We start from the raw sequence: 15,062 nt of genomic DNA on the forward strand, positions 1-15,062 counted from the left end.
GCTTGTTTTGGAAGCTGGATCCCACCCCCATCAGGAGAGCTGCAGAATTACTCCTGGGGAGGGAGCTGCTCTTTGGCTCAGGAAAACATCTTCATGGGTTTTCTTTCTATTTCATTTTGCTTTTTGTTTGTAAAAGGGGAGGCCTTCTGGGTTCAAAACATAAGGAGCCAGACAGAGAAAGCTGAATTGAGCTGCACAAGAAAGTAAGGGGAATGTGGGGTCCTTTTTCTGGAGCTGGGGCTGAGGGGTAGCCCTTGGGGGAGGGAGTTTTGAGGACACTAAAAAAAAGCTTTGGGGAGGGATTGGATAGAGAGCTGTCAGCCCAGCACCTCCAGAAGGGCTGTGCAACCAGGTGAATGGTTAAGGAACTCAGGAGGATCTTAGTGTCCCATTGAGGTGCTTCCTGTCCTTTGCTGCGGTCCTTCTCTGTCATTCCCTGCAACAACCATTACCTGCAAACCCTTGAGTTAGAGATGCGTTGGGGAGGAAGGAAAGGGATGCCCAGGGCAGGGGGGAGGAGAAGTTTCAGAGAGAGGGGACAGCAGTCACCAGAGATGGAGATGAGGCATTGCCATGTGGGGGCGAGAATAAGGCAGAGACACGAATGTAGGGTAGGGGGTGACCAGGAGCGAGCAGGCATGAGGGGAATCGCTGGCAGGGTGATATGCTGGCTTTTCTACAGCTTGTGGGATGGGGGCTTGGGCCATTCCATCTTCATACAGAAGGGAGTTGTGATTGCAAAGTGTAGAGATTTTGGAGATAACTGGGTTATGAAATGGGGGAGGGCTGAAAACAGAGGGGAGAAGAGAAGGTATTAGATCTTCCTGGGTGGTGCCTCTAAAATTTATTTATTTATTTATTTTTTGAGACAGAGTCTCAAGCTGTTTCCCTGGGTAGAACGCCGTGGCATCACAGCTCACAGCAACCTCCAACTCCTGGGCTTAAGCGATTCTCCTGTTTCTGCCTCCCAAGTAGCTGGGACTATAGGCACCTGCCACAAGGCCCGGCTATTGTTTGGTCGCAGCTGTCATTGTTGTTTGGTGGCCTGGTCTGGATTCGAACCTGCCAGCTCAGGTGTATTTGGCTGGCGCCTTAGCCACTTGAGCCACAGGTGCCGAGCCTGCTTCTAAAATTTAATGTGTATGCAAATCATTTGAGATTCTGGTTGACATGCAAGTTCTGATTCAGTAGGGCTGGGAGAGGCCTGGGATGCTACATTTCCAGCATGTTCCCAGGTGACATCTTTACTAGCAAGGCTGCAGTACCCACATACACCTCTCAGCCTAGCAGGAGGCTTCCCGCTCTCACCTCATATTCCTCCTTGAACCCGTAGCCCTGGCCTCTCTTCATCTGGGTGATGTGCTGCAGCAGGTCGGCCACCCGGATGGCGGGCTGGAACTGGTCCCGGGGGTAGCTCAGCTCCACGGGGTCACAGGTCCGGTAGGGGTGAGTCTGGATTGTGAGGGTGGGCTGGGACAGCTCCCCGCGGCTGCCATCTGCTTCAAAGAGAAAGAGGCAGAAAGACTGTCACCGATGGGAGCTTGCCCTGTGTCCTCTCTGCCTCCCCAGCATGGCCTGTGCAGGGCAGAAGGGACTTTCCCGGGAGGCAGCTGATCAAGAAACCTCAGATAGACACACAGTTTCCCCAGCACAGCTGTGTTGGTTGATTTAAATATTAAAACAAGCAATTGTGGACACAATAACCCTTGTTTGGTTTCAAGTACAAGGGGGTACGTTGGTAAACACCAAGTTCCAGGTCGGTTGTTATCCCCTGCCTGTCTGCCCTTCCTCCAGGCCTGGAAGGGCAGTCTGGGCCATCCTGGCCATCCCAGAGCCAACGAGAAGCTAGACGGGCTGGCTGCCAGGAGCGCCCTTCTGTTTAGGAGGTGGGTGGCTGGGACTATTCCCAGTCTTTGATGCCTGCCTGCAGGTAAGGAGAGCTTCAGGTGCCTGGTGGTCAAAACTGGGCATCTGCCTTTGGTCTGTTTGCCTGCATCCCCATGACCTGGTCTCGCCACTCATTTGTTTCCTTTAGGGTGTGCAATCAGGGCAGCCTGGAGCCACTGTTGGGGCATCTACTGACAGCCTGACTCTCTCTGTTGCTCTGCAAGAGTGACCATCTTCTTCCCCTTGTAGGCATCCCCAGCACTTAACACCATTCATCCAGGAGTGTCTTTGAACCCAGGCTGGTTGGGAAGTCGGACCTTCATCCTTCTGTCCTGCAGCTATATCCTCCAGGCCTGGACCCTACACCCCATCTTCATAAAATCTCTCCTTGATAGAAGATCCATATTCTCCCACAATGAGAACCTTTATATCCAACAAGGTCCTTTGACTGCTTCTGTTAGTTTGGCCACCTGGAAACTGATACCTACTCGGATTTCACTTGACCTTAGCCAAAAGGCTGAGAAGTGATACCTACTCAGATCGGGTTTGAATTCTTTGCTCCCCTTGGACCAGTAAAACCAGTGTCTTGTTCACCACCACCTCCCTGCCAGGCACACACTGCTAGTCATTCCGGGAAAGTTTGTCTTTCCCCAAACTGGCAAGGTTTGGTCTCCCCAACCTCCTCCCACAGACACAGACCGTCTACACCCCAGATCATCCTGTCTGATGCATGCACAAGGCAAGTACTGCCAGAGTCGGCATCAATACTTCTTACCCAGATGTTTTCAGATACCATAACAATGCAGACCCCCAGGCCTATGCCACACTCATGCCCTGGGAGGCTTGGCATATATCCCTGATATTTTTTGCAGCACATCTTTTCAAAATCCATGTTCCTTTCAGTGTATTTGCCTCTTTCATCGCAACAATCCATCAGACATAGATTCCATGTGTGAACGCAGACTCTGGTCCTCTGTGACAGCATCAGCAAGCCTGTTCCTGGATGGGAAGGGACAGTGGCAGGGGACACCTGGCCTGCATGCTTTCCAGGTGAGCAACTTGGCCTTGACTCTGTTCTCATTTCAGCACTGAAAGTCCAACACCCTGGCAAGCCCCCCCACTTCATGGAAAAACAGGGATGGTTGGTCGTTTATGCGTTTACCTGTGTCTGCTGATGGAGTGGGGGATGCCGTTCTCATTTTCTTTCTTTCTTTTTTTATTTTTGAGACAGTCTCACTTAGTCACCCTGGGTAGAATGCTGTGGTGTCATAGCTCACAGCAACCTCAAATCTTCTTGTCCCAGCCTCCTGAATAGCTGGGAATACAGGCATGTGCCAACACACCTGGCTAGTTTTTTTCTGTTTTTAGTAGACATAGGGTCTCACTTTTGCTCAGGTCGGTCTCCAACTCCTGAGCTCAAACAGTCACCCGGCTCAGCCTCCCAGAGTGTAGGATTAAGGGAGTGAGCCGCTGCACAAGGCCAGTTCTTATTGTCTATTCCTTCACCTGCCCCCACCTTTAGCTCCTCCAAGGGAGGAAGGGCTACTCATCTGACTGGTCTGAACTTGAGACATGGATTGGGTCACACCTAATTAGTGGGTGGGGCCCTTGTATGTCTAACACTTTCTGATTCAATGGGGTAGGTACATGTCACCAAGGCAGAGCCCATCCATTTGAGATTAGCCCAGTCCCCTCTGGATTGCCAACAGAAAGATCTTGAAGATGCTGATTTGTGTACAGGGGAGGAGGGCCTAGACAAGACATTAGCAAAACCTGCCTGATTGCAGGCAAGGAAAACAATGCTTACTTTGCCTCCTGAGATTTCAGATTATAGGCAGAAGCGTCTTCATTGGCATTGCACGAATGTAGCACCTGGCAAATATGGGAGCTGCCTCCCTTCTCCTCACCCCCTGTGGTCATGAGGTGGACTTTAGGAGAACTCACTCTGTATTAGGGACTCTGAGAGGCAGTGGCAAGGCAGAGAAAAATACAGATGGCACTCTCAAGGCCTGATGGTCTAGCAAAGAAAACAGTCAAGAAGAACCATCGGAAGCAAAAGAACAGAGGCTGGGATGTGAAGGTGCATTTAGGGAACAGTGAGATGGTTGGTGTAGACTAAATGCTGTGGGTGGAGACGTCACAGGGGCAGCTCTGTCAGAGATAAGGTGAGGTAGACCCAGAAAGGCAGTGAATGTGGAAGGCCCTGGAGGCCAGTGGGAAGGGGTTGAAGGGGTTTAAGAAGAATCCCTCTTTGTAAAGACTCCTCCTGTTTCTTGTAGATGTCCCAGATATCATGGATAGGATCTTTCCAGGGACTCTTCCTCCCATGATGTCGTAGTGGGGCTGGGACAGAGAGGAAAGGGCCACTGGAGTGTGAATCTCTAGATGCCACACTTCATGACTCCCAGGAGAGGATGAGCCAGCGTCAGTGTCTGGAGCCCTACGAATGTTTCCCCCCATCATGTGTTGAGACAGAGGTCTTCCCAGACCCACAGAGTCTCCCAAAGGCCCTGGGGCACCAGCAACATGGGAGACTGGCTGTCGGCAAAGGCAGGCTTCCCAGGGATGGCACCTGGCAATTCTTGTGAGATGCCAAATGTTTCTAAAACCGAACAGCGATCAATATGGATGTTTCCCTAAACACATTGCTAGACAGACTGTAAACTTGGTGTCAGCAAAACCAACACTGGAATGAAAAGCAAAGCTTTCGGAGTTTAACAACTTGGCAGTGCTGTAACATTTGTAATAATGTCAACGCCCGTGCTAATGACCCCACAAAGACTCAGAACCGAGGGATTTTCAAGGTTTATTAATTCAACTAGTTGGACTCCCCTTGCCAATGCATCTCACCTCACCTATTCCCTTATTAACCTCCGATAATGCAGAAGTGATGCCTTTTATCACACCCCATTTCACCCGACGCACTATACTTAATTTTCCGTCATTAGGTTTAATGAAAACCCAATTTCACAACTCACTTCTCTCAGGAACCTACAAGTAATGCTAGGTTTTTATCAGCTCCAATTAAAAAACGTTATGATGTTCCTATTCGAGAGGGAGCCTTAAAACTAATGTGCGATTCTGCTGCTAATTCAACAAGGGCGCTGGAATTCACATGCTGCTCATAAAATGTAACTTGCACCAGCTGGCCCGGGGACAGGGCATTTGTCATTTTTTTTTCCCTCCTCCTCCCCAGGCCCTTCATTTTCCTGCCATTTCAACTTCTCGTTCCTGGGTCTTGCGTGTTTATTTATCACGTAATAATATTTTTGAATTTCTTTCACACTTTTTATATAGCTGTTGCCTGAGACTGTGAATTCCCTTGCAGTAACTCCCTGCCACTGCCTGCGAGGGGCTTGTGGGATGGGCAGAAGGATTTTAGTAATGTGTCAGACTTCAGACCACCACTGTCCCCTCTGATTGCCCCTTTGCTGTCTCTCTGCAACGTCTCTTCTTCTTTGGAAAGACGGCATCTCTTTCTCCCCTCCCCGTGCCCCCCACTACCAGCCACGTAGCTCTCTCTCTAGCTTGGGCCACATACTTTCAATCACTTGCTAGGAATTGCCACTCCAACTGGTTAAAACATATTGACTGAGTACCTATATTGTACACAGCACCATGTTGGAGACCATGTATTGGAGGAAGTGGGGGAAGGTGTGTTCAGGGAGAGAGAAGCACCCCCACAGCCCTGAAAGGAGGAGATAGGAAAAGATAGGGTGTGCAGGGACAAGTTTAACCGGGGCAGGAAGGGACAGGCCCCGAGGAGACGGGAGGCAGATGCGCCACAGAGTTCGGCACCGTGGAAGCCTTCTCCAGATGGCGGGCGTTCACACCTCTGTGGCTCTTACCTGGATATGTGCCACCTGGATCAGTGCTGTGCCTTAGAATTTTCTGCAAGGATGAAACATTCTACATGGGGCTCTGCAATTTGGGAGCCACGAATCTCATGTGGCTACTTAACATCTACAATGTGGCTTATGAGACCGAGGAACTCAGTTTTAAATTTTGCTTGATTTTAATTAATTTAAATTGAAACAGGTAGCTTATGGCTATTGTCTTTGGTAGTGCAGATATAGAGAAAGAGAGGAAGGGAGAGAGGTCTGGAGTCTCACAGTAGGCAAAGAGGTCCAGAGCCGCGCTGGCCAAAGTCATATGTGGAACTTAAAGTGTTCTTGTGGCAACATCAAATAGGGGAAAAAGAACATGTGAAATTAATCTCAGTCATGTATTCTATTGGCCAGGTGTGGTGGCTCACACCTGTAAGCCTAGCACTCCGGAAGGACAGGGCAGGTGGATTGCCTGAACTTAGGAGTTCAGGACCAGCCTGAACAAGCGCAAAATGCCGTCTCTACTAAAAATACAATAACCAGCAGGGTGTTGTGGCAGCTGCCTATAATTCTAGCTACTCAGGAGGCTGAGGCAAGAGGATCACTTAAGTCCAAAAGTTTGAAGTTGCTGTGAGCTATGACATGACAGCACTCTACATTGGGTGATGGAGTGAGATTCTGTCTCAAAAAGTATATATGTATGTATGTATGTATCTATCTATATATAACCTAATAGATCCTAAATAATGTTTCAACATAGACTCAATATAAAACTTATCAATGCTGTATTTTGCATTCTTTATTCATACAAAGGCGTTGAAATCCAATGTATGTTTTACCCTTAAAGAGTGTTTCCATTCAGACTAGCCAGATGTCCAGTATTCAACAGGCACTGGTGACTAGTGGCTACTGTACTGGACAACGCAGGTGCACACAAACTCATCCTGAGGTTGATAAAGCTCTAAAGAGAGCTAATCCAGAGCTGAGTGAATGCTAAATAAAAAACCTCCATCTGGTGTAAGACATTCCTGGCCTAGCACTATCCAACAGAACGTGATACAATGATGCAAACGTTCTATACTTACACCACTCCGTATGGTGGCCACTCCCCACCTGTGGCTGTGGCACACTGGTGATCTGCCTTGGGGTCTGAGGAAGTGGATTTTACTTTAACGAGGCCAGTGGCTCCTGCTTTGAACAGGGCAGATCTGCCAGTCACACCTCCCAAGCTTTTCTTTAGGTCAACTTTCAGCTCTCTCTCTCTCTCTTTTTTTTTAACTTTGCTTCATTATGAATGATGGTGAAACATGCAATCGCGGGTGTGATGTGCTAGTTTCGTTTCCGTGCTCATGAAAATGTTAACATCATGATTTAAGAAATGCTCTGTCCATGTCCCACGAGAGGGACGCAGTAGGCATCCCAAGAAATGCTCTGTGACCTTGGCCAAGGGACACATCTTTCTGAGCCTCAGTTTCTTCATGTGTGGTTCAGAGAAAATGAGCATTGAGGGGATTCAAAGAGATGGTGGGTGCTCAGGGCTCAGTGTCTGGTATCCGGCCGGTGGCAGAGAAACAATAGGTGTTCTGACCATACTGTACAAGATGTCTTGCTGGGCACCTGAGAACTCACAAACTGGAGACGGTATCTAAGGAGTCTAATTTTAGGGCTTCCCTTGTTGTTCCTCGTCTCCTCTCTGTTTTCCTTCATGACACACTGCACAGCCATCGATTTTACTCTGTCCCCGCACCAGGTCCCCCTAACAGGACTGTTCCATCAGTTTCCTAATGGCCCTTTCTGCTTTCACAGTTCTCTTTACACAGCTTTGATCAAGTCATTTTTCCTAGCAAAAGTGTTCCTGGCGTGAAAGGAAAATTTCTTAACTAGCCAACCAAATTCCTGTAGTTTCTGGTACCACTATTGATTTCTTATTTCTTCTATCGGGATTCCTCCCAAATCTGTGTGCCCTTTAGGGCAGGAGAGCATGAAGAATGGGTGGCTGAATATTTAGACACTGCTTACTGGGAGGGGGAGTCTAGGGGAGCAGAGAAGGCTTGAAGTGGGGAGGAGGCTGGATCACCTGCCCAGTTGGGATGTGATTAACAAACACCTTGGGGGGTGGGTGGGGAGGACTTGTGCAAACAGCAGGCATTGGAGTCAAAGTACAGAATCTGAAGACAAAACTTGGACTGAGGCATGAACTTCACAGCTTTCTAGCTATAGGACCTCAAATACTTTACAGTTGATTCTTGAACAATGCAGGGTTTAAGGGGCACTGACCCCTCTGTGCAGTAGAAATCCATGCATACAACTCAACTACAAATAACTTACTGTTGACCTTGCTAATAACATAAACAGTCAATTAACAGTTACTCTGTATGTTACAGGTATTATATACTGTCTTCTCCAGTAAGACAATGAAAAAAATGTTATTAAGGAAATGATAAGCAGGAGAAAATATATAGGGTGCCAAAAAATGTATACACATTTTTAGAAAGGAAAGAAAAAAAATCGTATTGAAATGGTAATACTCAAGCCACATTTGATTTCTGGAATTACAAGAGGTGCCCAAATTTGACTTGTATTCAACTTTTGTTATTGGTTGTTATTGTTATTGTTATTGTTATTACAATTTTAATATAGCCTTTTTTGTTCCTTAATACATTTTGGGGCACCTCTAGGCTCACTGCTCATTAAGTGGAAGTGAGTCATTGTGAAGGTTCATCCTCACTGCACTTTGAGTAGATTGGGGGGAGAGGGGCTGGTCTGGCTGCCTTGGGGGTGGCAGAGGCAGAATAAAACCTGCATGCAAGTGGAGTTGCACAGTTCAGACCCATGGTCCAAAGGTCAACTGTACTTTGAGCCTAAGGTTTTTATTTGTGATTGGGGCTAGCAATGACGATGATCATGATTGATCACCACCATCGTCATCACCATCTAAGAAGGTTAAACGGGATGCCATTGGAAAAAGTCTCAAGGTGGCATCTGCTTCGCCATCAACGCCTTATCTATCTTCCCCCACCAAATGCCAACAAAGCCTTAAGATGATAAACTCATAACAGCACTGACAGCTAAGTCTCTTACCCAACTTGTACCAGACTTTGAGGGGGATATCCATTCATTACAGTGGCATTACACTTAACACGTTTATACATACTTCCTTTCCTCAAACTTTCTTTAAAATCTCTGAAATTGTACAAGATCATCTCTCAACTGATTCAACATGGCAAGTTTTCCCTCCAGAGTTGGACGTGATCACAATTTCTTTGGTGAAGCATGAGATGAACACATTGGCCTGTGCTTGGGAGTCACGTTATAAGATAAATACGCTCTGTGTTTCTGAAATCTAGACGCATGCTAGCACAGGTGTGTGAGATTTGTGACCCCTGAGGAATAGTAGAATCTCATCCGACATCTTATGTCCACTTGAGGACATGCTTTCCTTCAATGTAATGACAGATGGATTTACCTTCTCTCTTTCTTATGCCCGACCAAAGGCCTAGGGTTGAACATGTAAAACTGATAGTGAGTAGAATTCTGCCCCACTGGGCCATTTTCTATGGAGAGCAGCAATGGACATCACACATGTACGATCTGCAGTGAACACTGGCAGACTTTAGGACTTGAAGTAAAGCACACCCACAGGCCTGAAGAATAGAAAAGAAATGCTTCATCTTTTCCCATTTTCCCTCCTGGGATCGGAGAATCAAAGACTCTAGCAACCAAACAGGGCGTCTCCAAGTCCTTTCTCCTCCCCACTCTCCTTCAGTGGGCTCTTTCCCATGCCAAACACCAAAGAAGTAGCTTTGTATCTTAGGTCCAGATTCATCATTGAGCAACAATTATGATGGGAACAGTCTTGGGGAAAGGCTTCCTGGATTTACTTACTCTTTCTGATAAAGAAATCAACCCTCCCCCTTATAGGGAGAGCATGAATTCTTTTTTCCACTGTTCTCACCCCAGATGGAAGGTAGCGTTCGATACTCTACCCAGGGATGGGGGCTGCAAAACATCTGTTACTCCTTTTGCTGAAGCCACAAGAAAAGGATGCCAGTATTAAAATGTTGGATGGTGAGGACCACAGTGAGAACCCCACCTGTCCTGTTTACTGGGAAACATCGGGCCTGGAGTGACCAATTTTTCTTTAAATTTAAATGAAAAGAAATGAAACCATGCGGAGTCTTAGAAAAAAAAATCAGCCACATTAACAGTAAGGAAAATGATGGTCCGGATGCTGAAAAAGATATTATTTTCAAAAGAAAAAAAATCATGGAAGATAGGTTTGAGAATTTCCTGGAGAGCTGGTTTAGTTATGGCAAATTTCTTCAACATGTGAATGTTGTTAAAGTATTTAATTTCTCCATCATAGATGAAACTCAGTTTAGCTGGATACAAGATCCTGGGTTGAAGTTTGTTTTGTGTTAGTAGATTAAAGCCGATGACCATCCTCTTCTAGCCTGAAAGGTTTCAGCAGAGAGATCTGAAGGCTAAGTTTACCAGTGGGATGAAGATATTTCAACTTGTATATGAAAACACCACACTGTACCCCATGATTGCATTAATTTACACAGCTATGATTTAATTAAAAAAAAAAGAAAGAAAAAATAATAAGTGTTGACTGTCTACCCAAGAGCTATCTCTCTCTCCTTCCTGTCTGACAGAGTCCCCAAACTAGTTCCTGCTTATACATTCCCATGTGACTCAGAGAGGAATGACCCTAGTCCCAGACCTGTTGTCAAACCCTGACTTCTGTGAGCCAAGCAGGGTGTTCCAATCCCCTTTGCCAGTTTTTTTTCCACCCAAATATTTAATGATATGAGAGAGAAATTCTATTCGGGTACTTCTAGGAAAAGTTTTATCTCCAAGAAGAATAATTCAGCAGCCCCCATCTGCCACTGGGTATCACCATGTCTGGGTGTGATGCCTGGAACTTCTAGAACAATCTTGGGGGGGAGCCAACCTGGGAGAAATATCAATGAGAGGTGGCAAAGCGGAGAGCTTCAAAGAACTTTGGTCCTGCATGACCCTTGGGGGCTTCTCATTCAACCAACTCTAATATTTGACTTCCTGTTCTATGAACTAATATTTCAACTTGTTATTTCAGCCCATTTTATTTAGGCTTTTCTCTGGTATCTTAAGCTACACAGCAGAAAATAGAAATGTATTTAAGATACGGAAGAATAAAGTGAACGGCAAACTATTAACACAACAGATTTATGCAAAGGTGGATCCAGAAGTGGCTAGAAGAAAATTCACTGGGTGAGGCGAGGCAGGGTTGTAAAGAAACCAAGATGCAATGGAAGCCATAGAGCAGACGCTGAGATCTGGAGTGAAAATAAATGGGTAGGAATTTATACAAACAAAATAATTTGAGAAACCGGCAGATGAAAAGTCAAGGGAAGGAGAACAATCAGAGGAATAACTCTTTGTATCTGCTCATGTGTGTTCAGGTGTGAAGACAACAAAAATACGTTGTAGAGAAAAGAAAATGGACGTACCAGAGACAGATAATTGGTGATACTGAAGAAGACAGTGGAGCCAATGAGCAGAGGCACCAGTAAAGCATCTAACGCAGAAACATGGCTTTGGCAGAATGCAAACTTAAATCTTCGACTGTAACGAGTTCTCCACGCACAACTTAAAAATAGAACCTATGTTCTGAGGTAACGTTAAGATGTTATTGATGTAGAAATCCTCATAAGCCGGAAAAATGTCTCTCAATAAAGGGAATAAAACCAATGTTAGCCTTATTTTTTTTTTTCTTGCTCAGATTTAAAAGCCAGAAAGCAATGGAACAACATTCTTGAGGAGGACACGGTATGACCCCCCCCCAATTGTACAGTAAATACATGGTTTTTCATTTGTGAGGTTACAGCAGGATGTTTTCTGATATACAAAGGTGCATAAGTTATGTGGGCTAGGATTCTTTTCCAGAGGGTTGGGAAGGGGAGGAAGCTCGTCAAAAATGTCATTCCAGAAATAAGAAAAACTACCCATAAGAAGAGAAGCCGTGCTATAAAAGGACTAATTTGCTAAACACCCCAATCAGTTAAACATAGGTCTGATTATCGAAATCCTGATAAGCCTAAGCCAAACCAGAATGAACTATAAGAAAGAATTCCTAAAATGAAATTAAGTAAAAACAATCTAAAATAAAAATTCTTGAGTAAAAAATTTCAAATTGTATCACTGAAAACCAGGAAGTAGGTTACTAAGGAATCACTAGGAATACTTATATTTTATTCTACTAGAGATAAAAGTATTATCTTCTCTACCTTTCAGAATGGATAGTCAATAGGTACTATTGTAATATTGATACTGTTAATTAAAGAACACAATTTCAAGAATTTTAAGCAACTAGATGCACTCTGTTTACGTGTGTGTATGCGTAAGTTAAATGTATCAATGTAGAATGAAAGGAAGGGTGTACAACATTGCAACGATTAGAGGTAAAATGCAAAACAAAAAAAATCTTGACCTCCAGCACACAGAAATTTGAGGTTGGCATTTAGTTACTGGTATGTAACTGCAAACTAGCAGTAAGCAGGATATCTGTGTAATACCACCGAAAATCTTACTGTCTCGAAACAAAGGAGAAACCATTGTATAGAGGCATTTTCACAATCTAAGACACATTATTTCCCACAGAACAAAAGCACCTCCACTAAAGATGAACTCATGGTAGAAAAATAAAATATACGTTATGACAAGCCACTTGAGAAAGCTTGTCTCCGTGAAGGACAGTCAGCAGCAGACAGGGGCATAGGCAGGTGTTGTACCTTTTGAGTTTACCTGGATGGAGCTGAAACACGTTCTTCTTAGTAAAGTATGGTAAGAATGGAAAAACAAGTATTCAATGTACTTACTCAATGCTCATATGAAACCAATATATAAACACGTACATGCCCACAGGAAAGAAAACTACAAGTATATTCTAGTGAGGGGGAGAGGAGAGGAAGGGAGTGATTGGCGAGTTCTCACCTAAGGTGCACCAAGTGAGAGTGTTCAGTATATCCCCAGGTCAAGGGCTCAACTAGAACTTGAACTCTACCTTAGAAATGATAACAGGCTTGGTGCCTGTGGCTCAAGTGGCTAAGGCACCGGTGGCGGGTTCGAATCCAGCCTGGGCCTGCCAAACAATGATGGCTGCAACCAAAAAATAGCCAGGCGTTGTGGCAGGCACCTATGGTCCCAGCTACTTGGGAGGCTGAGGCAGGAGACGCACTTGAGCCCAGGAGTTGGAGGTTGCTGTGAGCTGTGATGCCACAGCACTCTACCCAGGGGGACAGCTTGAGGCTCTGTCTCAAAAAAAAGAAATGAAAACCATGTAACCTAAACATTTGTACCCTCATATTAACCTGAAATAAATGAAAAAAAAAAAAGAATCAAAAACCATAAAATAATAATATAAAGTAAATACATTTAGACTGATTAAAGAAAAACATGAAGGAGTATGAACCACAGCCATAGTAAAGCAGGTGATGGCGACAGGACAGGTGGGTTTGAAAAACATAAATCCAGCTTCTCAAGATGAGAAAACACGGGTCACTGAAAGTAGACAGAAAATAAATAAATATATAAGAACAGGAGCTAATGGAACATAACGTAAGTTAAAGGTACAATGGAGAAGATGAAAAAAAAAGCAAAGGCTGGCTCTTTCCTTTGAAAACACCAATAAATTAGACAAACATCTGCCAAAAAAAAAATGATTAAGGAAAAAAGACACAAATAAACCATGTCACGGATTGCTAGAGATTAATAGAACATTTTTATCAGAAGCTTGGACTGGAGGGTTATTCATCATCAGAGAAACCATCTGTAGAGTCTGACGAACGTGGCCAGAGTCAGACGGTGCATGCCAGCCCCTCACAAGAGCTCCATCTTTTTGAAAAACAAAAAAAAGTCTTATTTTGAGATAAGTATAGATTCATATGCAGTTGTCAGAGATAAACGAGAGGCTCCCTTCTACCCTTCACCCACTGTTCCCCAATGTTGACATTTACAAAACTGGGGTCCAACATCATCAGCAAATGGACGTTGGTACATTTTACTGATCTTGCTCAGATTTCACTAGTTGTACATGCACTGTGTGTGTGTTTAGTTTTATGTAATTTTCTCACATGTGAGGATCCATGTGACCTCCCACTACAGTCAAGATGCAGAAAAAACTCAATCCTCAAGTCTCTTTCTTGTCTCTACACTGAGGACTGATTACAGGACCCTGAGTGGCTATAGCAGCAATGAAAAGAATTATCTCTTAATAAAATATCAAGCTCTGCCCAGGGAACCGCTAACTGGGGTCCCATTTTTCCTGATGCTCCTCTAACCCAGGTGTTGCAGGACCACCCCATGTCGCGGGCTGTGCACTGTTCAGCTGTAGAGGTGCCATTCAGGTGACACCCCTGCTCCGGTGACCCACAAATGCCATCAGTCTTGCTAAAGGACTAGTGGTTGTTATTTTCATTTTGAGTAAAGCAAGTAGAAAGGTTCACCCAGATAGTCTAGAAGGGAAGGCATAAGCAAATTATTAGTCTGTGGACCGAGTGCCCTGAGAGTTGAGGCAGAGCTGGGAAAGGAGACCTCTGTGGCCGGGTGTCCAACTCCAGGCTTCCGTTCGTGTGTGTGTATTTAACGTGGGCCCAAGGAACTCTCATTCTTCCAATTAGCAGTAGAGAAGAAAAAAGGCTGGACACCTCTGGCAGAGTATCCTCTGTGTGCTGGGAGTGAAGTGGGTCACCACGAAGGGTTTGTGCATTACGCCTGTGTTGTGCCTGTGTGTCCTGGCAGGTGTTCTACCTCACCTCTACCCCAACCAGAACTAAATGATTTTTAATCTGTTTTAAAAATAGACTTTGGGAGTGCCTGTGGCTCAAAGGAGTAGGGCGCCGGCCCCATATGCCGGAGGTGGTGGCTTCAAACCCAGCCCCGGCCAAAAACTGCAAAAAAAAACTAGACTTCTAAGTATGATTCTGTTTGAAGAAGTGGGTTTCACTATTTACACAAAAACACAGAATTATTTTTCTTTTTGTCACAATTTCATGGAAAACAGGTAGTGGAGGTACCAATACCAGCATTCCACAGCATAGGTTGTGTCAACTTGATAGACTGAAACAAAAATGGGAGTCCTGGGTGCTCCAGAGCATCAGATCTCTAGCAACAATAGGAACGCTCCTTGGTCTTAAGCCCTTAGCGGTAAAACTTGGAAGTAAGGGAACGCTGTGGAAGGGCACGTGTGGGATCCTGGAAATTTATTACTGAACCATAAAGGAGCAGGGTTCTTAGGGAGTGTATTATTTTTCAGAAGAGAATGAAGTATATATATATATATATATTTTTTTTTTTTTTTTTTTT

The 15,062-nt window shown here is 44.9% G+C and overlaps 1 protein-coding gene across 1 annotated transcript in view; it reads right to left on the reverse strand.

Annotated features, from left to right (window-relative positions):
• Positions 1 to 15,062, reverse strand: part of PTPRT (protein tyrosine phosphatase, receptor type T) — a 762,820-nt gene that overhangs the window by 75,000 nt on the left and 672,758 nt on the right. The window contains exon 15 of the mRNA XM_012803799.1: positions 1,309 to 1,499. Coding sequence (XP_012659253.1) covers positions 1,309 to 1,499 — 191 coding nt within the window. The remainder of the gene's footprint in view (positions 1 to 1,308; positions 1,500 to 15,062) is intronic.

Source organism: Otolemur garnettii, unplaced genomic scaffold (genome assembly GCF_000181295.1).
Source record: "Otolemur garnettii isolate 467f Iridium unplaced genomic scaffold, OtoGar3 scaffold00023, whole genome shotgun sequence".
NCBI lineage: Eukaryota > Metazoa > Chordata > Mammalia > Primates > Galagidae > Otolemur > Otolemur garnettii.